The sequence below is a fragment of the Plasmodium coatneyi genome, chromosome 14 (assembly GCF_001680005.1).
Source record: "Plasmodium coatneyi strain Hackeri chromosome 14, complete sequence".
NCBI classification, from domain to species: domain Eukaryota; phylum Apicomplexa; class Aconoidasida; order Haemosporida; family Plasmodiidae; genus Plasmodium; species Plasmodium coatneyi.
The window spans coordinates 911,424-937,664 of NC_033569.1; the positions used below are offsets into that span (position 1 = coordinate 911,424).

The 26,241-nt window shown below is 39.7% G+C and overlaps 4 protein-coding genes across 4 annotated transcripts; 1 reads left to right on the plus strand and 3 right to left on the minus strand.

Moving 5' to 3' along the window:
- Nucleotides 1-14,786: 14,786 nt before the first annotated feature.
- Nucleotides 14,787-15,143, plus strand: PCOAH_00053290 (Uncharacterized protein; the record flags this gene model as incomplete). The annotated part of the gene is made up of 2 exons (XM_020062109.1): nt 14,787-14,898; nt 15,037-15,143. The coding sequence occupies 2 exons, from the start codon at nt 14,787-14,789 to the stop codon at nt 15,141-15,143; spliced, it is 219 nt and encodes a 72-aa protein (XP_019917640.1).
- A 692-nt stretch (nt 15,144-15,835) lies between these two features.
- On the minus strand, nt 15,836-17,491 carry PCOAH_00053300 (Uncharacterized protein; the record flags this gene model as incomplete). The annotated part of the gene is made up of 3 exons (XM_020062110.1): nt 15,836-16,076; nt 16,287-16,869; nt 17,029-17,491. The coding sequence occupies 3 exons, from the start codon at nt 17,489-17,491 to the stop codon at nt 15,836-15,838; spliced, it is 1,287 nt and encodes a 428-aa protein (XP_019917481.1).
- A 799-nt stretch (nt 17,492-18,290) lies between these two features.
- Nucleotides 18,291-19,487, minus strand: PCOAH_00053310 (Uncharacterized protein; the record flags this gene model as incomplete). The annotated part of the gene is made up of 3 exons (XM_020062111.1): nt 18,291-18,495; nt 18,646-18,974; nt 19,163-19,487. 3 exons carry the CDS (start codon nt 19,197-19,199, stop codon nt 18,418-18,420), a joined length of 444 nt encoding a protein of 147 aa, XP_019917786.1.
- Nucleotides 19,488-20,398: 911 nt separating this feature from the next.
- Nucleotides 20,399-24,637, minus strand: PCOAH_00053320 (Splicing factor 3B subunit 3; the record flags this gene model as incomplete). The annotated part of the gene is made up of 5 exons (XM_020062112.1): nt 20,399-20,536; nt 20,667-20,768; nt 20,869-21,015; nt 21,129-21,221; nt 21,329-24,637. 5 exons carry the CDS (start codon nt 24,635-24,637, stop codon nt 20,399-20,401), a joined length of 3,789 nt encoding a protein of 1,262 aa, XP_019917719.1.
- Nucleotides 24,638-26,241: the final 1,604 nt, after the last annotated feature.

The following is a 26,241-nucleotide window of genomic DNA, read 5'->3' on the forward strand; positions in this document are numbered from 1 at the left end:
CATTTGTTCAATGAACACACACATATCTCTGGAATTTTTTTTTCTATTAGGGTTGCTCTAACATATTGGGAATGGGACGAATTTATGGAATAAAAAGAGTTCCTTTTTTTTTTTTTTGTTTCACCTTTTTCACATAGTTCATGCTTATGCGATTCTCCTCTGCATGTATATATGTAAGGAACCGTAAGAAAATTTTTTTTTTTTGGTTATATGGGGGTGTTTCTTCCTTTTTTTTTTTCGTTTTGTACTAAAGGATTCACGTTAATGCTTAATAAATATAAGCCAAAAGAACTCGTTAATACATTCCTATTTGTTGGTAAAATTTCCTTTCTCTAGCAAGATCCAAAATATGTTCATTAAATTTTTTTTTTGTTATAGTTTTTTACCTTAATAATTTTTTTATCTTAATAATTTTTTTTTTCCCTAATTCCAATTATGGACATATTTGATAAAAGTTCTCGTCCACGTTTTGCGCGAGAATTTGCGCGAGGCGTCGCGGAACTTCGCAACGGTTCGCCCCCGCCTTCTTTCATTTTACACATCTTTTAGATGCAGTTCAAACAAAACGGAAATAAGGATGTTTACATAAAACAGAGGAAAGCTGCGTCTCATCCCTTGTGTGTTTATTCGAAATAAAGTACAATATTATTCAAAAAAAAAAAACATGCCCTAATATTTTGTCACAGAACAAATTGCAAGAAAAGAAAAAAAATACCCTAATAAATGTTGTCACGGAAAAAATTGCCCTAATATAAATTGTGTCACAGAAAAAAATTGCACCAAAAAAGAAATTGTCAAAAAAAGTTGTCCAAAAAAACAAAATGTGCCCTAATATAAATTTTGTCACAGAGAAAAAATTGTCCAAAAAAGAAAAAATGCCCTAAAATATAAATTTGTCACATAGAAAAAATTGCAAAAAAAAAAAAAATTGTCAAAAGAAAAAATGCCCTAATACAAATTTTGTCACACAGAAAAAATTGTCAAAAAAAAAAAAGAAATTGCAAAAAAGGAATTCTCCAAAAAAAAATGTCCAAAAAATTGCCCTAAATATAAATTTGTCAAAAAAAAAAAGGTTGTCCAAAAAAAGAAAAAAATGCCCTAATAAATGTGTCAAAAAAATTGTCCAAAAAAAAAAGAAAAAATGCCCTAATACAAATTTTGTCACACAGAAAAAATTGCACCAAAAAAAAAAAAAAATTGTCCAAAAAAAGGAACAAAAAAATGTCCAAAAATTGCCCTAATATAAATTTCGTCACACAGAAAAAATTGCAAAAAAAATAAAATAAAATTGTCAAAAAAAAAGTTGTCCAAAAAAAGAAATGCCCTAATATAAATTTGTCACAGAAAATTTTCACAGAGAATTGTTTAGAAAAAATGCCCTAATATAAAAGTTGTCACAGAGAAAAAAATGCGACAAAAAAAAAGGAGGGGGCTTGGCTTTTCACTGCTTTTTTTTTTTTTGCGCAAAGTTCTTAATTTCTAGCCCACCATGAATCACATCACATGTATCACAATGATCGCTTCTCATCCTCCCCGCAAAAAAAAAAGAGTGTTCTCACAAAAAAAAAGAAAGAGAAAAGAGGAAAAAAGAAAAAAGAATAATAAGTATATTAAGAAGAAAAACGAATAAAAGAAGAATTAAAAAAAAAAAAAAAAAAAAGGGGAAAGAATGAATAAAATTAATATAAAAAAAAATAGAAAAATAAAAATAAAGAGGGACATTAATATATATAGATATAATCTACATTAGAATGGAAGGAAGGTGGCAGGAAGGAATAAATAAATTCCCCACATATATAAATAGAAGAAAAATAAGTATAAATAATACCTATAAATAATAAGTATAAATATATGTAAATATGTAAGTGAAGGAAGGTTGTTACGGGTCTAAGGAAGGAAAGAAACAATACAATGCCACCCAAAAATGTACTTTTGGGCAAAAATGTTTATGGAAGTATGCAAATATTAACATGAAATTATTACCCAAACCGCACAAAACATTACAACAACAGCAGATTAGAAGAAGAGAATGGATGCCCAGGTAATGGAATGTTGTATAAATACAATATCATGCATACAAAATATTATGCACATTATGCATATACAATATTATATGCACATACAAAATTGAATAAAAAAAATGCAACAAATAAATGTAGTAAAAATGTGCATAAGAAGAAAAAAATGTGCTCACAAAATTGAAAGAAGAAAAAAAAAATGTGCTTAAGAAAAATGTAAGGGAAGTGAACATATGTGAAGGAAATGTACACACATATATATATGTGGGAAGAACACTTACGTATATACATATTTTACTTCCTTGTGTTACCAATTCTATATATATTTTTAGAAGACCGCTTCTGACAAGTTACCCTCAGAACAAATTTACGATGTGTTCGATGGGGACAGTGAGTACGGAAGTCTTAATGGAGGCCGCGGATGCTGCCGGCAAGCAGAGAACGACGTAGGGGATGTATTGCAAATGTACTTCCATGGTAAAAATCAGGCCAAGAAAGTTATAGGGAATTACTGTTACGCGTGTAAAATGAATCACGACAGTGCTTCCAATGTGGAATGGTGCCTATTCTTTTATTATTGGTTAGGTAGTAAAATAAATGCGTCAAACAGAGAGTCCATATTCTGGAATGCCATGAAAGCAGTTTATGAGGAGTTGAAGAAGTTATCACGTAATAATAAGGAGTGCAAGAATAAATGTAGTAATATATATGATAATAGTACTAGCTGGGACATATTCGAGAACGGTAAAAAACTGTTCGATTATTATTATGATTATAGTGCTTTGCAGAAGCAGCCAAATTGCAGTGAACACTCCTGCCGCCACAAGTACACGCAGTATAAGGAGGAAGCTAAGAAATCGTATACAAAATTAAAAGGTATCTGTGATTTAAGCGGTGATAACTACTGTGACCAATTTAAGAGGGACAGCAGTAAATACAATAATGGGAATATATCACCATTACCATGTACCAAAGCGCCTGAAGAGGAACCTACCTTAACCGTGGCACAGGTAATACAAAACTTCTTCCTTCCTATACAAAAATAAATGAACCAGTATATATGCATATATATGTATATACCTATATATGTGCATGTATATGTATGTACATGTGTATATATGCATATATATGTATAGGTATACATATATATTATATACTGTAAAAAATGAATGAATGAAACCATATGCAAAATATTTCATTCAAAATGCATATATGAAAAATGCACATATGCATCAGAATGAATATGTATATATACAAATGCACATATGCATAGAATGGAATGCATGTAGAATAGAATGTACATTCATATTTTGTGCATGCATATGGTGTGTCCGTATAATAATACTATATGCACGTTATAATGGAAGAACATATATATACCTATATATTCCACTCTCTCCCTCCTTCTTTGCCAACTATATAGTTGAAGGACCTGAAGGAAAGCAGTTTACCCTCCCATAAAGATTTCTATAGTGAATTCGAGGAGGCTACTGGAAGGGAATGTACCTCCATTAAGGAGGGGGCCGATCAATTAAAAAATAAAATAGAAAGTGTATTAATAAATTACACGGGACTCCAAGCCTTGAAGAGTCTGATCACGAATGCTTACTGTAGGGCATGCCAAATAAAGAAAAATTTAGGACCTAATAATGATACACCTTGTCGTGCCTTTTACCATTGGGTGGAGAAGGAAGTCCCTTATGGTGACAATAGTTATACCTTGTTGGAAGTCCTCGGAAGAATTTACAGTACGCTAGATGATGCTACCCACAAGGATTATAAATGCAATGTTAATTATAAAGATGCTGGCAAAGAAATTTCCAAGTCTAGGAAAATAGTATTTAACCATTACTACAACTGTAAGGACGTACAGCAGTATTTACAGCAGAGGAAGGGCACTACATATGACGATGATTGGGGGGACTACAAGTATAACATTGATGAGGCATGTAAAGAAGTGGAAAAATACTGCCAGGAGGGTGGTAGGGATGACCCATACTGTGGCGAATATGAGAACACGTACAAACCTTACTGCAAAGGAATAGACGACAAACCAATAACATGTCCTGAATCCCCTGCGGAAACTGTACATGAGACCACGGATCAACTTCGTGCTTCATCCAACCAGGGACAGGTAGTGAGGCAAAATGCCGAAACCCATACAGCAACTACAATGACTGGGGTTGGTCCAGAATCTTCACTTCAGGGAGGTTCCCTGCAGGGTGCTGAACATCACCGTAAGGTCACTGCATCAGATGTAATGAACCCACTTTCTGAGGTAGGACCAGATTTGGGACTGGAGGGTCATCCAGAACATAGGAATGGTCACCTCGGAACGACTCCCTCTACACTCAGCACGGAAAGTACAACTGGTTCTGTGGCACCTGCTGCTGTGTCAGGTGCATTGGCTACAATTGGAATACCAACAGCCCTATTCTTTCTATATAAAGTGAGTACAAGTACAATTACAATAACAATTATAATTACCATTATAATTATAATTGTCCATTACAATTATAATTATAATTACAATCACAACTACAATTATAATTATAATTATAATTACTGTTACCATTATAATTAGTACAACGCACGTAAAAGTATAAATAATAACATATTCATTACTTACTATTTTTTTTTTTATGCGTGTGTGTTATCTATATAAAAAAGTGTGTATATACACACATTAATTGAACTATGCTGTGTATGTTATATATATTTGGGGAATACATACATATATTTTCACACACCATTCCATTGCCCCTCCCCTCCTTTCCTTCCTTTTCTGTCTTAGTATACCAATTTATTTTCTGGCTTAAGTGGCAATTCTCCCAAAAGAAAAAGAAGATCAACCAACTCTAACTTTGACAACACATCCAACGACGATGACACCTCAACATACGAATCAACGTATGATTCAACGGACACTTCAACAGAAGTTTCGACAGTAGCATCTGTAACAGATGCGTCTACGGTATATAACGAAAGACCACGCACAAGAGCAGCAAGAGCAAATAATAGACAACAACAGGGACAAAGAAAGAATATTGCTTACCATCGTATGTAAAACAACAACACACACATTGTGTGTGTGGAATGTAACACAACATGCACATCACATTGTGGAACACACATATCTGTGTGTGGAATGTAACGTCTACCATTGAATGTAATGTTCCCTTCCCCTTCGTTAATTATAATGATGTACACTTTTTTGAAGTGCACATTACCACAGAAAATATGCTATATACACAGTGTCTGCAAGAATAAAAATCATGGAAGAAAGAAGGGAAGTATGAGTTACTATAGCATATGGTACCCTTCCTTCAGCAAATATACAGGGACTTGCAAGTGTTTAGGTGAATTATCTGCGATCAAAGTATGCAATATTAACAAGAGCATTACAAAATTCTAAAGTAACAAGGAAAAAGAATTGAAAAAAAAAATTGAATTGTAAAGGAATGAAGCAAACAGGAAAAAGACTAAGAAATATTTTCGAAGAAGGTAATAAAACTCCGCGTAATTAGGCCGGGCGTAATTTGTACATTAGCTATTTTTGAATAGCAAAATTTTTTTTTTTTTTTTTCAATCTTGTTTTTTTTGGTTCATTGAATTCCTAATTTTTTTCTTTCCGCACCATCAATATTTCATTGATAGTTTTTTCTTTTTTTTCAATCTTGTTTTTTTGTGCGTTTAATTTTAATTTTTTTTTTTTTCGTAAATACTAGCGGTGTAAATTTGCTTCGCGCTCGCTTGCCGGTCCACGTTTCATTTCATTCGCCCAGCAAGGACGGCAAAAACGGAAATATTTTTTCCACTCTTCTGCTTCGCGGTTATTAATTTACCATTTCCATTTTACAGTTTTCATTTTAAACTGTGTTCACATTTTTTACAGTTTCCATTTTAACTGTGTTCACATTTTTTACAGTTTTCATTTTAACTGTGTTCACATTTTTACACAGTTTTCATTTTAACAGTGTTAACATATTAACTGTGTTCACACATTTTACACAGTTTTCATTTTTAACTGTGTTCATATTTTTTACAGTTTTCGTTTTAACTGTATCCACATTTTACACAGTTCACGTTTTATAGTTTTCATTTTAAGTGTGTTCATTTTAACTGTGTTCACATTTTTACACAGTTTTCATTTTAACGGTGTTAACATATTAACTGTGTTCACACATTTTACACAGTTTTCATTTTTAACTGTGTTCATATTTTACACAGTTTTCATTTTAACTGTGTTCGTCATTTATACAGTTTTCATTACAACTGTGTTCACATTTTACACAGTTTTCATTTTAACTGTGTTCGTCATTTATACAGTTTTCATTACAACTGTGTTCATTTTAACTGTGTTCACATTTTATACAGTTTTCGCCCTCCTTTTTTTTTCTTTTTTGCGTTGTGTTTAGAATATTTTGCACTATGCAACTTATTCACCCATACAAATGAGAAGGAAAAAGAAAAAAAAAATTTAAGTGAAAAAAGAGCTGTAAGGGAAAAAGGTCACTTCTGTTCCTTGAACACTGTATGAATTTATGTGGATATTTATTGTTCCTTCCGTGGGGAGAGGGAAAGAAGGACACATTTCCATTTAATGTTACATACTATGATAATGAATATTCTTCCTTTGCCTTGGTTGCTGCCTTCTATTAGTATTTGCTGCTTCTCTTCCTGTGTGTTGTCTATCATATACAGTAGAATTTTCCATAGAACCCTCTATAGAATCAAACGCTGATTCTACTGTTGAGCCCACTGTCGAAATATCTGTAGAAAAAGTTTCTGCGAGTCTATCAAGATCGCGTTGGGCGAATCTTTTTTTCCTATTCCCTCCAAAGAAAGTGTTTCTTATCCAGGGGGGTAGAATATTATTCTAAGAGAAGGGATACGGAAAGGGAATGAAAGAGTGTTAAGGGTGGTAGATAGAACGGTTGTTAGGTTATTAGGTTGGTAGGTGGGTTGTTAGGGGTGGAAGCTTGTTAGGTGGTATCTGGGTCGAAGGAAGGGGTTTATGGAAGGAAGGAAGTGGTCTAAGGAGGAGGAAGGAAGGGTCTAAGGAGGATGAAGAAAGGAGTTTTAAGGATGGAAGGAAGAAAGGGTCTAAGGAGGGTCTATGGAAGGAAGGAAATGAAGGGTCTAAGGAGGAAGGAAGGAAAGGAAGTGGTCTAAGGAGGAAGAAAAGGAAGGTCTAAGGAGGAAGGAAGGAGGGTGTTAGGAGGGGGGGAAGTGTGTAGTTCATGTGTATAATAGAGCTCATTCCATATATATATGTGTTCTTTAAGGAGGAAAAAGAAAGGGGTATATATTTAATAGAATGCCATTATTATTATATACTTTTAAGCGTACCATAGTGGTAATTATACCTTATATAAAAAGAAAGCAGTTACTGGTAGTGCTCCTATTCCTAGGATGGAAGAGATGGCGGCGACTGCCGTGCTTATTCCTTCCGAACATGATAATTTTGCTGACTCCCCACTGCAGTATGGCCTATATTTACCTTCAAATCCATCACAATGCGAACCAGGATTACTATCTTTGCATTCCTTTTGCACTGAATCATAAGTTTGGAAAATGTCATCCATATATTTTTCAAAATTTTTACAAGGAGTACGATAAGTCTGTAATCTTTCTTTCAGTACTTCGTAGTCTTGAGAGTGATCATACAATTTTTTCATTTTTTCAAACTGATCTTTGGTGATATTACTATAAATAAGTTTGCACTGACTTGTACCTTTTTGCTGCGGTAATTTTCCGTAAATTTTGTCCATAACTTCATGGAATTCAGTAGCTTCTTTTAATTTCTTCCCTACTTTGTCCCCCAGCCAATAATAGAAATAATCACAACGTTGCTCATAGTATGAGCTCTGTGGGGGCATTATTTCTTTCATATAATACCACACACTTGCAATGTCACCTGCGCACTCATGGACCTGCGTATATTTTTGTACTTCATTCTCCAGGTTACTTATTACTGCAGGAACAGTTTCATGCTTAACGTATATCAATGCATTAATGTCGAACTCACTGTACATCTCTTTTGAAGGTAAAGCACTCAAATATGGGTCCCCTTTCTATAAAAATGTAATTCAGTGGAATATATACATATATTCCCATACAATTCCAAGATTTTTAAATTTACTATTGTACACATTAGATATTACATGAACACAATATATATACATACATGTACATATACATATATATAGATATATATACATATGTATGTACATGTTCACTCTAAAAATATAAAGGAGGATTAAAATCTATTATTGTTGTTGCTGTAGTGACCTGGGTAAGGGCAGGAGAAGCACGACTGCGAGCATCCTGCTGGTGGTGACTTCCTGCACTGTCCTGTCTTGGTGCTTTAGTTCCAGCCTTCTTCTTAGCAGCAGCAACATCTGCTAAATGTTGTGCTGTATATTTCAATTCTAACGTAACGTTCCTATGAACTTTAACATTCTGTCCAGTTATTTGTTCTAAGTCAGAACTTAATGTCAGTGGGTTCTTATTACCCTTCGTTTCATATTTATTTTTGAATTCCCTACAATATGCATCCGATTTGTTCTGACAATCATCGGTTACCGCTTTAAATGCTTTCTCAGCTTCATCTAAATGCTTATAATACCCTTCATCACAGGAGTCCTCATAACTTTTCAGCTTCGTCTTTATACCGTCGTAGTCAAAGGTGAAGTCGAAAACAAGTTTTCTGTAGTCCAAAATTGTCTTCGTAATGTTCTTAGTGTCTTTGTATAAAAGTGTACAATTCTCCTTAACAGGGAATTCCAGAAGTGTTCTATATATACATTCCATGGCACTTAAGAATGAACTACCATTTGTATCCTCTACTTTAGTCCATACTAAGTCCCCTAACCAATAATAGAAAAGATGACAAAGTTCCTTATTCAATAATCTGTTAGAATCGTCGACTTCGTCCCCATATTCCTGCTCCCCATTTGCATCCTCCTTCTTTGAAGATACAAAACATAGACCCTTCGCAATTTTTTCAGCTTCGTTTTTAATTTCATCGCATGAACTCAACCTCCCCTGTACTTCATCTCTTTTGCTATCATAATTGCAGAGTGTGACCTGTCCCCCGATCCTCTTATAGAAACGTGTTTTCGAATCCAACTGGTCTAAATTTTGATACTGCAAATGTGATTGACATGAATTTACATATGTTCTCCTTTGTGTATTTTTTATTTTTACTTTTACTTTTGATACGCTATGCGTAAAGTATTATTCGTGCACATATATTCATGTATGTACACTATTCGAATAATGGAGTAACCGTCAACACTGACACCGGATTTGACATGTTTCCTTGCGCTCCTGTACGTGTGTGTGCTCTTTCCTACATATATAATGTCAATTTATATGTTATAGAATGTTCATAGAATTAGAAAAAAGAGAAAGTATGCATACCCTTGGCTGTTCTATCATCATTAGAACATAGAACAAAATTTTCTCCTATTCCATGCTTATTTCTTATTGTTCAAATGCTAACATGCACACACACACATATATGTATTGAAATTAGCATATGTATATATAATTAAGGCATAAAAATGTAGGAACAAGTAGAGTAAGGAAGTAAGATAAAAAAGGGGAAAACAAATATTTTCTGCGTACCTCCCCTATACATTTATTATATAATTGTACCCTGTACTTGATTAATCAAAACCTTATATTAATATTTATCTTACTCCCCTATTATACACATCGAAGAACGCAAACTTCCTTCCTTTGGGGCAATATTTCTTCCGATATATTGTTAATTTATGTTACTTCCCACTTTCTTAAGGGTTTATTAAAAATTTTTAGTGCAAATAAAGTTCCTATACACGCGATACACTCCTCCCTTCCCCCCCTTTCCCCTCTATTATGGATTAGTAGAGGCAATTCTTTTTTTTTTTCCCATCCTTCCATACAACTCCTTCCTTCCTTTTTCTTTATGTGATACAAGTATATTACAAGTAGCCCATACGAACTGTATATTATGATACAGAAGTTACCGGAGTTCCCTTTTCCTAATTTCACATTGTATATTTCACACCTTTATGCTCATCGTTCCTTCATTTTGCTTTTTTTTTGATAATTACATTATAAATAGGTTACACATGAGGCAAAGATGTGCACAATATATTACCTAATCTTCAACCGTTTCTTCTTTCTTAATGCATATTATATTTTACACAAAAATGTGCCCTTCCTTTATATGTTTCCCGATGCATACCATTACGATGGTATAAGAAGTTCAGTACGTATTGCAGGGGTTAAGCAAATTCAAGAAATTGAAAAGAGTTCTATGGGTTTAGGGCTTTAGGGTTCAAGGATTTAGGGTTTACGGTTTATGGTTTATGGGTCCCGGTTCACGGTTTATGCTTTAGGGTTTAGGGCTTATTGTTCAGGTTTCAGGTTTTACTGTTTAGGCCTTAGGGATTACCATTTAGGGTTTTGTTTTCATGGCTTGTGGTTTAAGGTTTAGGTTTCAAGCTCTATGTTTCAGGATTTAGGCTTTGCTATTTAGGGTTTAGAGTATAGGTCTTCGGAATTTTATGTTTGTGGATTTAGTTTGTTGGGCTTAAGGTTCTAGGGTTCAGAGTTTAGGGATTAGGATTTAGGGTTTAGAGTTCAGGATTTACGGTGCAGCGTTTAGAATTAACTGATCAGGGTTCCAGCTTTACGGTTCAGCGTTTACGATTATGTTTTTAGGGTTTAGGGCTTAGGTTTTAGGTTTTAGGGCTTAGGTTTTAGGTTTTAGGGCTTATGTTTTAGGTTTCAGGGTTTAGGGTTTATACTTTAGGGTTCGGTGTTAATACTTTAGGTTAAGGGTTTAGGTTTAAGTTTTTGTGTTTAGTATTCAGGGTTCATGGTTCAGGGTTTTGGGTTTAGGGTTCACGATTTAGGCTTATGTTTCAATTTTTTGGGCTTAGGTTTTAGAGTTTAGGGTTCAGGATTGAGGGTTCAGGGTTTAAGTTCAGGGTTTAGGGTTTAGGTTTTAAGGTTTGGGGGTCAAGGTTTAGGGTTCAAGTTTCGGGGTTTAGGATTCAGGTTTTAGGATTGAGGGTTGAGGGTTTATACTTTAAGGTTCGGTGTTAGAGTATAAGTTTTAGGGTTAAGGTTTTAGGATGTAGGGATGACAATGTGGCCTAGTATTTTGTTGGTTAGTGGTGTAGGGACAACAATGTGGCTTAGTGTTTAATTGTTTTAGGGTGTAAGAAGAACAAATGTGGTCTGTTATTTAGACATTTTAGGGTGTACGGGGAAGCATGTGGCCTAATGTCCCGTTGATTAGGGAGGATTATGAATCTTAAAGTGTGTACACAAAAAAAAAGAATGGAAAAAGAACAAAAAAAAAAAAAAAAAAACAGAAAGAAAAGTGCTTACTCTTCTCAAAAATATATTTAAAGAAGAGAGAAAAAAATTACGAAGGTAATAACGCTGTAAGAAAAAAGTAAATGAACATTTTAGATGTTCAATAAAAAAGTTGCGAGCAAGTCACAATAAAGTGAAAAAAAAAATTCTGACTTTAATTACACATGAACATGGACACTTCCATGCAATGCAGAGAAGAAAAAAAAAAGGTAAGAAAAAGAATTGGAAAATAATTAGAAAAGAAGGAAATGACATTTTGCTCCTTTCCATACACTGTATGAATTATGCGCGGTCATTTATGTCCTTTTAAGGAAGTACATTCCCCTCCCTCCTTGGTGTTACGTTTACATGTTTTGATAACCTACCATCCCGCGACCCCGTGTATTATTTGTTGTTCTAGCCGATGTTCCTCCTCCTCTGGTATACGGTGTAGTGTACGCAGCAGAGCGTACAATAGTGGAATTATCCGTGGTATATTCTATTAAATTGTCCTCGGTGGAAGCATCAAAGTGATGTCCAGTTAATCTTCCCTTTCTGCTCCTTCCTCCAGAATGATTACCGAACCAGGAAGACCATGGTTTATACTGAAGGAAAGGAAGGTTTATAAAGAAAGGGTTTAAAAAGGTTTAGGGGATTAAAAGGAAGAAGGGTGTTAGATTTCGCATTTAGGGGTGTTAGGGGGTAAGGGAAGAGGGTGAAGGAATAATTAATTAGAAGGCGTGAGGGAAAGAGAAGGAAGGAATGGATCAAGGGATGGGGGAAGGAAAAGGGGGTTAAAAGAGGATAGGGTTAGAAGGAAAGAAGTTAGAAAGAGGGGGCTAGAAAGAGGGGGTTAGAAAGAGGGGTTTAGAAGGAGGGGATTAGAAGGAGGGGATTAGAAGGTGGGGGTCGGAAGGAAGGGAAGGAGGATCTAAGGAGGAGGAAGGAAAGGAGGGTCTAAGGAAGGAAGGTGGTTTAAGGAGGAGGAAGGATTAATTACTATTATTTGTATTTGTAATTGTACTTACTTTAAATAGAATGAAAAGAACTGCTGGTAATTCTAGTAAGGCTAAGGTACCGAATGCAGAAGAAAGAGAAGAAGCTTTATTTGCTTTATTTAATGCATCGTCTAATTGGGATTGTGTGGATTGTTTTTCTGCTTCTGCCTCCTGCTGTGTTGGTAGTGATTCTAATTCACATTTTTTTGTACAGTAAAAGTTTAACGCTTCCGCTATACGACAATGTACCTTATACTTGTCTTTGAAATCTTTACAATACGAATCAGGAGTATTGCTACCTTCCTCTGGGCAATCTGCGTTTACAGCCTCACATGCTGTAATAACTTTCTTACGGTATTCCAACCAGTCTTTTTCACAATTCAGCTCACCATCTTTTAAATTATTTTCTACGGTTTTATAATCAAAGTAGTGGTTGAATATTGTTCTCCTATTACTGAATTTGCTGACACTAATGCTTTCGCAAGGAATATTACATCCGTGGTCCTTCTCATACGCACCATTTATTGTTGTACAAAGTAAATATATTTGGTTGGGGAATTGGACATGCTGTTCTACAGTCGTAGATAGTATATCCCCTAACCAGTAATATAAGAAAGTACAGGGTACACTCTTGAGCGCACCCTTATTTCCTCGGTGCATTGGGGACACATAGCATACCGCTCCTGGGATTTTATCAATATGATCCCCTGTTCCCGCATTTTGGCTCACAATGATCTTTATACTATTCGCGATTGGATCATCGCAGCTTCCTGAAGCATTTTTGAATTTCTTATAGAACACAGTTTCCGAGGGTAATTTCTCTGTATACAGTTTCTATAGATATAGGTAGCAAGGGAAGTGGAATATATATATATATATGAATGTGTACCCTCATGTATTCTTTATTTACTATTTTTAATACATCACATGTATATATGAAAAATACTATACGCTCATTATGTGGTCTAGAGAAGGGTTTAAGGAAGGAGGAGGTGAAACAAATGGATGGGGGGTGGTAGAATGGAAGTGTTTCAAGGGTGGAAGGAAGGTTGTTAGGGTTAGGGTTTTTGGGATGTTGGGTTAGGGGTGGCACAATGAAGGGTTAAGGGTGTGTGGAAGGAAGGTTGTTATGGGTGATCAAATGAAGATTGTTAGGGGTGGAAGGAAGGAGGGTCTAACGAGGAAGGAAAGGGGCCTAAGAAGGGAAGCAGGTCGAAGGAAAAAAGCAGGTCTGAGGCGGAAGAAAGGTAGGTCTTATGAAGGAAGTGTTTAAGGAGAAGGAAGGGAAGCAAGTCTAAGGAGGGAAGGAAAGGAGAGTCTAAGGAAGGAAAAACAAAAAAAAAGAAAGGAAGAAAAAAGAAATAAGGAATAAGATAGAATAAAGAATAAAGAATGAGCAATAAGGTAGAATAAGGAATAAAAAGAATAAAAGGAATAAAGAAGAAAGAATAAGGAATGAGGAAAAAGAAAGAATAATGAATAAGACATAAGGAAAGAAAGAATGAAAGAAAAGGAAGAAATAGAAGAAAGAAAAGAAAAGAAAGGAAGAAATAGAAGAAAGAAAAGAAAGGAAAAAAAAAGGGAAAAAAAAAAAAAAAAAAAAAAAAAAAAAGGAAAAAAAAAAGGACAAAAAAAAAAAAGAAAAAAAAAAATTCCCATCTTCATGAAGACTGTCACGTGGCTGTCTTTCACTATTTATTTTTATTCCACTCCATTTTAAGTTCGTCAAAAGGTGTAATTGCGAAGGTACGCATCGCCCCGTCGGGCGAAAAACGGCGTGATCAGCATGCATTGAAAATGGTTATCGGTTAAAGGGGCCAAGGGATGAATGTGGCCACATGTGTGCTCACCTGGATGTTCGTATGCACGAGCGAAAGGCATGGACCCATGTACGTACATGCACATGTTCCCACGTATAGACGCGTCGACAAGCATTCCTCCCCTCTTTCTTTAAACGCATCCACCTGCGCAGTAAAATAAAAGCAAGGAACCACGAATTCCCCGACTGCAACCGCTTCAAGTAATTTTTTTTTTTTTTTTTCATCACACGTGTGAAATTATTTTTATCATATTGTTGAATAGCATTTAATACACTCTGGAATTTTTTTTTTCTTCTTTTTAAAAAAACCATCCGAATTTTTTTCTTTTGCTTATAAAAACAAAGGGTTCATTCCTAAAATTACAACAACAAAAAAAAACTTTTTACGAAATCGCTGTGTTAAATGCAGCCAGAGATACGTCTTCCGTCGTCCTGACATTTATGCGCGCTGTGTTCTTACCGCAAAGGTGAAGTTCCCGCAACGAAACTACCGACTGAACGAAAAGCCACAACGTAGGGAATCGTCCTATCGTGCCTTCTGACTCCTCCTACTAGCATCCTTCCCACCGCCGACATCGCGGAATACAGAAAATGGCACACTCGGCCAAGGACAAGAACATCCGTCTCGAGAGACACAGCGCGGGAAAGACCCAGGCGTACGGAGACCACAGTGTGCGTGCTGGGACTGGGAAATTCAACTGGGGTTAACTAATGAGCGTATACTTATGTGAGTGTACCCAGCAGGAAGGGTACTATAGACGTCGCACCGTTCTTGCGCGTTCATTCACGTTTTTTTATTTTTCTTCTTTTCCCCCAACACACGTATGACCCTTACGAGTAGGCAACACAACGACGGACTTGACCCTGAGCGAGAGCAAACCTACGGATAAAAACGACCCCATGTATGATAGCGAAATTGAGAAAGTCACCAAGGAAGGGAAAAAATAAAGCAACGAAGCAAGCCTCCCTGGACGGGCAAGTTTTCCCATATGTTATCCCTATGCGAGGTCCCTTTTGCGTACACCACGTATGTACATGTGTGTACATGTACACATGTGCGTATATAACTGTATGTACAAGCGCACACAATTTTTTAATATTTATTCATTTTTTTTTTCCCTGAATGATTCATGTGCATGATCTGCACAAGTTAGTAAAAAGGAGTAGAGTGGTCTCTCACTCCGGTCGCACACGTATGCGGCGCAGCCCTATCGCAAAAAAAAAAAAAAAAAAAAAAAAACATTGCTTACGTATTACAAGAACAATTTTCCGTCTGAGTGATAACCTAAACTGCAACCTGATACCATCATTTTTTTTCCGTATCCACCTTCCGCGCTAATTTTATTAAGATGGGGAAAAACCCCCACGTGTCCACGGAATGGATCACAGGAGATATACAGAACAAGTCACACCTTGTGGAGGGGGGTCATGGATGAAAAAATAGCCATCAGAGAAGTGGCCTGCGCGAGGGTATGTCCAAAAAAGTATGAACAGTTAATAAAAAAAAAAAAAAAAAAAAAAATCTTTGGCTGATAAATGGAGCGCAACTGAGATGGGATATATATGCCCCCTTCTTATTTCTCGATAAAACTCAAATGGCTGCACACAGGCTGACCCACCCCCAGCGGTGTGAAAACAAATCAAAATATAGAACTGTCACTCGTTTCTGCGTTGTCCGATAGGACGTCGTCCCCATTGTTCATGTTTTTCCCGCTGAACAATCTGCATGTAGCTGAACTTCTGCTAACTGGAATGATGATATTTAGGAGGTGATATCTTTCCAAATATTGCGACACCGCTTTTGACGATTCGAAATAGAAAGGAAACCGTATGTTGAAGTTTTTGTACGGAGGGTTGTGTCCAGCTGGAAAGAGAGGCGATCTAAAATGGGGAGAGAAAAGAAAAGGAAAAAAGGTATGCTGCATAATTACAAACTTCCGTGTGTGCAAAAATAGGCCACATTTTATCTGACTTGTTCAGGTGAAAAAGCTAAAATGGCTATTTTTTTTTTTTTTTTTTTGCCATTTTGCGGCTTCACTCTCTCTGCTCCTTTTGCATGGGCTGCCTCCCTACGTGCGCCCAAGCACCTACTTCTTAAAAAAGACGGCCAGGTGGTCATCGGCGATGTAGAGATTTACAAACTCGTGGACGGCGAAGGGGCGGCGTTCCCCCCTGGTGTCACTTCGTTGCGTCACGATGAAGAAAGGCAGCTGAATTTGAATAACGCATATCGTATTGATCACCTGCTGGTAACGTAAAAAGTCGTCGTCCAATTCGATGTTGTATTCGTTCAAGAAGGACCTGAAAATGGCGTTGTTTTTTATTTCTTTCCTCTCAGTTTTTTCCATTTTGCTGATTTTTTCTTTTTGCTTCCCGTTCGCACTCATGAAGGGGGGTTTAAAGTCAAAGCAGTCGATGGTGCCGTTCAGTGGGGACGTGCGCAGGTAGGGAAGGTAAAACATTTCCATCCGTTCATATCGCTCCTCGAAGGTCTTCTTATCGACAAACCACATGTCCCACTCGGGTTTCTTAACGGATAAAAAATTTTGAATGTCTTCTTGGTTGAGTTGCTCCCCCTCGCAGGTCGCGCCACCTGCTTCGTTGCTGGCTTCCTCCACAACGTTGAACTTGTGTTGCTGGTCGTCCTTTATGAACTGATCATCCGGGCTGCTCCCTGAGTAAGGGCGGAGTGCATGGAAGGAATTACATCCGAAATGTGCATCCATGTGTGTGCACTGTGGAGGTGGCCACCGTTGTGTTTTTCCACGCTATGGTATGCTATACTATTCTATGTTATCTTTTTCTTTTTTTGTCATTTTGACTGATTTCCCACCTTTGTACTTATGCTCGGGGAAGAAAAACAAGTTCGCGCAGGTGTCTGTGTTGTACTTATTTTTGATGGCCACCTGCACCAACTCGGCAATAACTTTCTTTAATTCCAGATTTTTTTTGCTTTGCGAAACAACTTTTGTGTTAAGAACAATGTCATACGTCTTGTACTTCTGTCCCTTCTTATCTTCTCTCTGTTTCTCTTCTCCAATGCTCAGTGGGATTCTTAATCCCTCGTTATCATTTAAGTCGGGCATTTTTTTTAAGTGAAACTCAGCAATCAAGTTGGAAGACAGAATGTTGAAGTAGACCTTTCCCCCATTCTTTTCGTACGCCTTTATGACGAAGCCTTTCTGGGGACTTATCTTTATTGTCTTTTCTTTGCTTACCAAGTTGGCCAGTTTGGGAGAGGCGAATTTGAAATTCCTCTCGCCTTCCTGGAAGTAGCTATGGTACAGGTTGTCCATTTTTTTTTTTATTTCTTAAAATGGGGTGGAACAATAGGAGGAGTAGCGCAAGCGGGGGGTTAATACATCCCTACGGGGGAGTTACAATTGGGACTATGGAGATGGGTTAGAAATGTTAACGTGTGCGATTGGAACGGATTTTATTCATATAGAGAGGCGTACAATGAGGAAAGAAAGCTTAAAAGTGGTATCACAAGGGGGCTCGTCCATGGTAGAGGTAAACATACTTTTTCTTTTTTTTTTCTTAATTTTGACTGAACCGTTCATACAAAGATGGGGCAACTTGCTGTCCCGCGCATTTCATCGGCGCTGCGTGGAGGTGTACCCGAGACGACTTCCCTTCCTAGCCGAGCGAACAGGGAGAGTGACGTATTTTCGCATCGCCGTTGCGGTTTCGAATAATTTGCTTTCCCTGCGCGAGTACCTCCCCCCTCACAGGGGCCCATTAACTCGCATTTATCTTTCCCTCTAAAATTTTATTTCACCTCCTCAGAGGAAAAATAGGCGTCTTTTAAAAAAATATAGGAAAATTTTATTAAAATGGAAGAATTCCCTCAATTGATACACTTTTTGCTCCTTTTGCGTATTTTAAACGTGGTAAGGCAAAAGGTGCTTCCCCGTTGGGGTAAATGGTGGGTGAGCGCAGCGGGCATCATCCCCATGGGTTCACACATATATATGTGTAGATCCGTGCATATACGTACAAGAGTATGCAAGTACGTAACGCAAACATTTGTTTTTTCGCGTTTCACGGTTTGCATGTGCAACGATGGACAAGGTATGAAGGTACACACTTCCTTCTCCCCCGTCGATGCACATTCCACTTGATTTTCAGATTCTTTCCTCCTTCAACCAGGAGTGACTTCCTCTGTGTATGTGTGGATGTGTGGGTGGGGGGAGCCTCCTACGGCCAAGGCGTTCTGTATTCACATGGACTGCTGACATGACTTTAACGAGTCGGCGTAATTCTGGCAGAGGCTGATATCGGAGTGTCTCGTCAGGCACTGCATGGGAGGGAAGGGGGGAAGTAGAAAATGTATTCGCAAAGGTCGACAGGACGGATACCAAAAGGGGTCATTTCATACTGCCGTGGGGACCCAGTCATATGGCAACAGAATAACAAAAAATCACGTCTCCCACTTTCTATGTATTACCTGGTTGAGCTCGTCCTGCAGGGGCTTGCACCTGAAGTCGTTGTTCCTTTCACTGCTCACAGCTGCTGCCTGGTTCATGTGAGCATTGTTATTTGGGTGCGAAACTTCGACGTGCCTTGGGCCCAAAATGGCATCGACCGCTCTCTGGGCTACTCCAAATCCGACCCCGGAGGCCATTCCGCTGGCCACGGTTCCCATCATGTTGGAGATGAACCCACCGGACTTCTGTTGGGGTTGCAAGGCACCTCCCGAATAGCTTTGAGCGCTTGTGCTGTTTCCTCTGCTTACTCCACTGGAGGGGTTCTGTTTAAGGAAGGAGGACCTTGTGCCTGAAAGTTGGGATGAGGGAAGGGAATTAATGGAGTGGATATATGGGACAGCTCACGCGCGTGGGTTTCCCCCCACCGGCTGACCAAACAGCTTCTGCGAGTGTACATATATGTACGTACACGTTCATATGTTTGTTTTCTTTTTATTTGTTTTAATTTTTTTCCCTTTCCCCACTTTTGGTGCTTACTTAAACCACCCGAGCGGCTCTTTGATGAACGTCCCATTGTTCCGATGTTAAGTGAAAAGAAGGGAGGGGCTGCCCTGGGGATTCGTCCTTTTGTTGCGCAAGAAACGCGTGTACCTCTGCAGGATTGCAAGTGTGGTGAAACGCGCCCACAGTTGAACTGCCGTTTGTTAAAGTGATCGATGGAAAATGTTCGCGGGGGATGTAACTGTTTCCGTGACAGGGGTAAAACTTTTTACTTGTGAGGAATAAAACAGTTGCTGAAAAATAAAATTTCTGTTGCGCTTTGCTTTTTCGTTTCTTCGCTTCTTTGCTTCACTTTTTTTTTTTTTTTTTTTCCTCAGGAGATGCATTCCCGAAGCAGCGCCCCCGATCAGCATATTATTTTAAACTCATTTTTTTTTTTCACCCCTTCGCTTTTTTGCACCAAGTCAGTTTGCCAGGAAAATTGCTTTTACGTTCGATCGTTGAAGGGGGATACGAAAAAAGTGAAATGACCAAAGATGGAGTTTTATATCCAAAGGGGAAAATATCGAAATATATTACACCGAAAGGAGCAAAAAAAGTGTTAAAATGGGACTACACATTGAAGGGGTTAAAAAGAACAACCCTCCATTTGACGCTTTTAAAATGGTTCGCCTTTTTGGTGAAGGGATTTTCCTTGTTCGTCCTCATTTTGGTGTGACGGTCACCTCTTCATTGAGGAGGAAATTTTTCTTTTATTTTTTGCCCACGTGTCGTTTGCGAAGTTATCACATGAGGCAACAATCATTGGGCAATCGCCCATCGTTGCAAATTCTTTTCACCGGATTGGTCTCCCCGCTTGGTCGAGAAAAGTAGTGACGCTCGGAAGAGTGTGGGAGTATGATACGTATTCAAGTGCATGCTTAACCGTGCGCAGGCGCCTGCGAGGTACAGCAACCCCGTGTGTATGTTGTCGTATGCTGACGTATGCCTCCTCCTACGGTTGGTTACCTCTTTTTTTTTTTTTTTTTTTTTTTTTGCGACAAGCTATGCCGCTACGATGGGCAACTGTTGAGGGTTAGAAGAAGCTTAAAATGGGGCAAACCCAATGCGCCCACGCTCAAGTGCCGAATGACAGTTGATACAAACGGAGTTCGCCCCATAGCAGGCACACAAAGACATCCATAAAGACACACATATAAATGCATACATATGCACATATAGGCGTACCCCTGAGCGACAACGGAAGAAAAAAAAAAAAAAAAAAAAAAACGATTAAAGAATTTTATTCCGAATGTCTTCCAACTTTCTCAGGATATCATCCGGGGTTCTCTCCAAATCGGCCGCCACTTTCCTCTGAACGTCGTATGGCAAACTGGAAAACTGCTCACATAGGTCTCCGTCAATGACGTGCTGCGGGGTGGGCAAGGTATAAACGGTGTAACCGTGGAACGTGTGTGCATGTAATGTTGTATCGAAACAGCAACGTCGTGGGGCTGCCAAATGGGAGTTTCCCCCCAACGGAGGTGTTGCTAGGGCCTACCTGGACGGGGTGGTAGTAGGAGCGAAAAAATATGTGCTCCCGTCCACACAGGGGGGGGTTCTCCGTCCTCAAAATGATTTCCAGATGCTGAGTCAGCTCCAGCTGCGAAGGGGTGGGGTGGTGAATGTGGCAGAATGGGAAAAAAAAAAACTACAAAAAAAGAAACAACACGGATGAAAGAACTCGTCCAGCATGTGCTTACCTCCTCCTTATTGTCGTACGGGATAAACGCCCCTATTGTCCCCATGATGGTGGAATATATTATGCACTCGCTGCTGGTGGGGGACAGCTTCACCTTCTGCAGGGACGTGACTATTTCTCCGACGTGGAAGCTCATGATGTGCTCGAGCTGCGGGGCGGGAAGTGGTAAAAGTGACAATCGTAACATGCGTAATAAGCGTCTGTTGGGTGGATGTGTTTTGCTGCGTGTAATAAAATATACGAACGAGTGGGCGTGCTTACCCTCCTGTTCTTGTTCGATCCGGCCATCATTTCACCTCCGTACCAGCACTTGTTCGATATGCCATACTCCTCCTGCTTGGCCTCCTCGGGGACCTGCGGGGGGAACATCATATAGGGGGCAGGGTTACATTTTACAGGGACTACACTTTGGGAATACCCCTTGGGGGGATGGTTGTCCACGCGCATTCACGCTCACTCACCCGCAGCACAAAGACGGAGTCGAATTTGTCGGCCGCCATAATCGTGTGATGATCCAGGATCTCCGAACATGTGATCCACCTGGGAATAATATCGTCTGAAATTAACCTCAAGGCGTTCATATTGGCGTCGTAAAAAAAAATTAAGACGGACTCTCGGATGTCGGAGGCGAAGATACGGTCGCCGGAAACTTTAATCGAAATTATCGCCTCGGGGATGTCTTTGTATTCGCATTTTTTTAGTAACTTTTTTTTTCCTAGTGCATATATTCTGAGTTTGTTTCCAATGGAAGCTAGGAGTCGCCCATTAAATGGACAGAAACAGAATGGCTGATCTTCTACTGGTGTTATGTGTAGGAGGTTCAGTTTGTAATTTATGTCATACGTGTAGACACGCAAAGCTGCTGCTGGAGCAGTGCGGTTTTTTAGGGATAAGCTAGTCGTCGTGCCAACTATTAAACAATGGAGCGCCTCCAACTCACAGGCACAGACACTTAGGGCCGCTTCTTCCATCTCGAGGGAAATTTTATCTATGGTTTGTAAAGTGACTGGGTGGATGATCTTTATGCAGGAGCCCCACTTACCCGGGCCTGCTTTGACGGTTCCTATTCGATCGTAGAGCAGTTCCTCTTCCTCCTCATCGTCGTCATCATCTGCTTCATTGTCGTTCTCTTCCCCGTTTTGGTGACTGGATGCATTTTCCGCCTGTTCATCCACGTGCTGATTTTTTGAATGGCCCTGATTGTGCGTCCCATTGGGGAGGTTTCCTTTCAGATCGCTCCCAACGGTGTTTTCCTCCCCGTCTAACTGAATACCTTTTAGTGCCCTTTGAATTTCTCGCAGTGTATTCTCGTCATACGCATTATGATCCGCCTCGATGATGGCAAGCATGCGGATGTTCTTCTGTCGCTCAATTTCGATAGACGTATCGTGGTCGTAAAAGAGGGAAGGGAAGGGAAGCGGGACGATCTTCCTCGGGGTAAATGTTAAGTGCAGAATATTCTGACTGAACACTTCCCCCAAGCGGTAGAAGCGGAAGATACGCAAACTACTGCCCGATATTGCAACGTACCCATCGGAGCACTGTTCAGAATGGAAGGACGATGCGTATTCTAAAATGTCGTAGTTTAAGGGGGAGTATATATATTTTCCCTGGTGAACGTAACATAAGTAGGTCTTTTCGCACAGCACTAGGAGAGCTGGGTTTTTCTTCACATGGACTGGACAGATTTTCACATTTTTTGCACCCAAGTATTTTGAGTAATGGTTGGTTAGCGTGCCTGTAATGGGATCCACCACACTACGGAGGAGCACTCCATTGTTCAGCCCAATATTAAGGAAGAGCAATTTCCTTTCCTTGTCGTTACCCAGTTCACACATTTCCGATATGCAAATGTCTTGGGCTGACGAGTTATTTGGCAAGATAAAGGTGGACAACTGGTTAAAATATTTTTCCTTTTCGATGGAAAGCAACCTCACCACATTGTCTAGACAACCGACAGCTAGGAAGTTGGCTCTTATCTTGTTCTCCTCCACCTGTTGTATGGACAGGCATAACGTTTCTACGTTTAGGTTTTTCCTGAATATTTCCACTAGAGTGTGTGATTCATCTATTTCGAAGTAGATTAACTCTCCTCCACTGAGGGAAATTACAATTTGAGTGCTATTCGATGTGGCGGCTTTTATTTGTTTATTTTTTGGAGGTACCCACTCGTTTATAACCTTCCCGTTTATGTGTCTTATACCCGTATCGTGCACTTGAATGAGGGAGTTGTCATACAGTATATTCACATGAATGGTCGTTACGTTTGTTAGGAGCAGGCTGTCCACCACCTCTTCCACTGTTTCTCCAATTTCTAGGATAAGCGTGCTGCCTTCAAAGCTTACAATGATATACCCATCGTAATCACTGGCGTTGTCTTTTTTAATCGTCCAAATAAATTTGGGTCTTCCAGGGAGTTCGTTATCGGCCAGTTCCTCTATGCTTAACCCATGTTGCAAAATGCGAAGGGACGATCTCGGTCCCCTACCGCAGAGGGCATAAATTTGGGGACTATTAGCATTCTTCGCGTCGAGAATTTTCATGTCTAAAATGGGCGACAGAGAATACACTTGATCTATTAGAAATAGATTTGTGAGTTTCTTCGTCCTGAAGGCAATAATAGCGTTCCTCCCTGAGGGATGTTTGGACGTGCACATGGCTTCGGTATCCTCATCCCCTATTCCTGAAAACTGGTAAAAGAAGTGGTTCCCAAATTCTGCTGCCACGAAGAGAGATCCCGACTTCATCACACATATGGCGTTCGCTACTGGAACTGTGTCGAAATATTTGCAAGTAATCTCTTTCACAATTCCATCCTCATGATCCATCTCTATTTTGTACAGATCACCAAACTCGGACTGAATAAGAATGAAAAAAAACTTCCTAATCCTGTGAACTGTGCTGCATATGATAGATATATTTTTATCTTGCCCCGTTTCAAGTCGCCTTGGATACGCACAATATACATCTACGTGTTCTACCTTTTTGTAAACCAAGTAATTATCGCAACAGACGATGACCCCACTTGGTCCTTGTTGTCCTCCCGGAATGGGAATTAACAAATGTGCACTCGGATCAATAGGGAGGGTATGCTTCCTAATGACATGATTTAACCCTAAGTCCATTTCCCACAGGCATAGGAGAGTTTTCCTTGGACAGCTATCGATTTCACTTGTGTTAGTTACCTGCTTATCATACACTTCGTAGTTCTGTTCAATAGATGCAAACATTGGGTTCTCGAACCCAACGTCCATCCCGACCACGTCGTGACATATCGTATGTGACTTGTGTGCATCTAACGGGCTGCTAATAGTTAGTTGCTCCTTACTGTCCCTATTTAGGATGTATACGAATTTCTGCCTCTCTATGGCACATATCATGAGGGCTCTTCCCTTTGGATCCACTGCTATGTACTCTCCGGGGATGATCCTCCGGAGGCCACTTTTGCCATATGTCTCACAATGCACTCGAACGAAGTCATTTTTCTCATTACTAAACTGAAGGATCACTAACCTTCCTGAGTCGCTACCAATAACTACATAATCCTTGTTACTTCCTGTTAAACGAAATGTCTGCAGGCAGCGGATTATCCCGAAGACGTCCTTCGATGTTATCAGGTTCAGCTTGCCCTGCTTGTCTGCCCTTAGCAGCTCTAGCACTTGTCCCTTGGACACCACGATTTCGTGCACCTTTGGCCCCGAGAAGTTCCCATACGCGATTTTTGTGATGGCCGTGGGTTTTTGCAGCGTCAGGTGGTACAACACCGGCATGGTGGCACAAGGGGGGAAAACGACAAAAAAGTTGCGCGTGGCGAACTTATCGAATGGTATACGCTCCTATTGATGTGACTCCCCAATGGGGTGCCCCTCCCCTGGTTGGTCTTCACCCGGATGGGGACACAGAAAAAAACGTGCTAACGGTGTGGGAGTTGCGCGATTATTAAGTGGCCCCCCTTGGAAGTTTTAACCCCAACGGAGGGAACAAACGCAAACGGGAGCTTCTACTGAGAACGTCTCATCAGTGTAAACTCATTCATTTCTTTTTAACAATCGCGTCACGGTTTGGTGCGTGGGGAAAGATACAGGTAAGGGTGACCTAAGCAGGTTCGATGGTCACCCCCTTTTTTGCGGACGTCGCTCCTTCAATAGCAAGGCGTCCTCACGAGCTGTGGTGGTAACACGTTCCCTCGAACGAGTGGAAGAAGCTACTGGTTGTGTTTCTACAAGTTTACCCGCACAGTTATACTACGTAGATGCTCACTTTACAGACGTGACAGCCATGCTCACGTAGGCACAGGATAATCTTCTTGTAATCCCGTCACCCCTTTTGGCATGCTCCAGGTGTTCACGCAAAAACAGCTACGTAGTGGGGGGAAATGGTTCGGCCATACATACATGCAGCTAATTATAGGCTTACAAGAAAGGTGACTACAAAAATAGAGCAGGGTATCAACCAGAGATTGAAAAAGGAGGCACATCACGGGGGTAAGGGAAATGCTTCTTCTCCATGGGAGGAAGCCAAATTGTGTTTGCAAACAACAGAGGAGGAGAAAAAAAAAGAAAAAAAAAAAAAAAAAAGGGTGTTCATGAGGCAAGCATATGTACAACTAATATTATTTTTATTTTCTTACTTGTATGCACGTTTTTGAATCCGACGAACCGACGGAATTGCCAACGTTGGAGGAACGAATCGGCGATGTGGAGAAGCAGCTCTGTGCGGGAAATTTTACAGAACCGGAAGCGGGACCTGGAGGAAACGCCATCACTTCATCACCTGCGATTTCGCGCCGACTGTTCGAGCGACCTACATATTTATACACGCACAAAAAAACGCCATGACTTGCCTTGCTTATTAGCCGCAAAAAAAGGAATGAAGCAGTTTTTCCTCTTTGGTGAAATGGTGAGTGGTCAATTCACATTAACGTGTCATGTGGATGTGACACCTCGGTGGAAGGGAAGGATGGGGTATAGAAGGGAAAGGGAAAGTGCCCGTGCCGAAAGGGTGGGGCTCAACCGGCTGGTCTCGCTATTCTGTGTGGTAGAGTCACCTCCGTTATTTTGAAGAAGGTTCCTTTGGAGGATTACTGGGAGGAAGAAAAAAGAAACACCCACTGTGACACCATATGTGGAGTCCATCCCACACCTCTGGCACAGTTGCTGCCATAACCATGTAAAGCTTAAACGGTTGGTCTCATTTCTAAACGGACGATAAGATCCCAGTGTTAGGGGGTACCATTTTGAACGTGCTCGAATGACCCCTACGAGCAGATCAATGGTCTGAGGGTGGGCCCACCTCAGGGAGGTCATCGCAACAGTTCTCTGTAAGTGGACCGCATGAAAGATTTTACCTCCATTGTTCGCTTCATTTTGCTGCA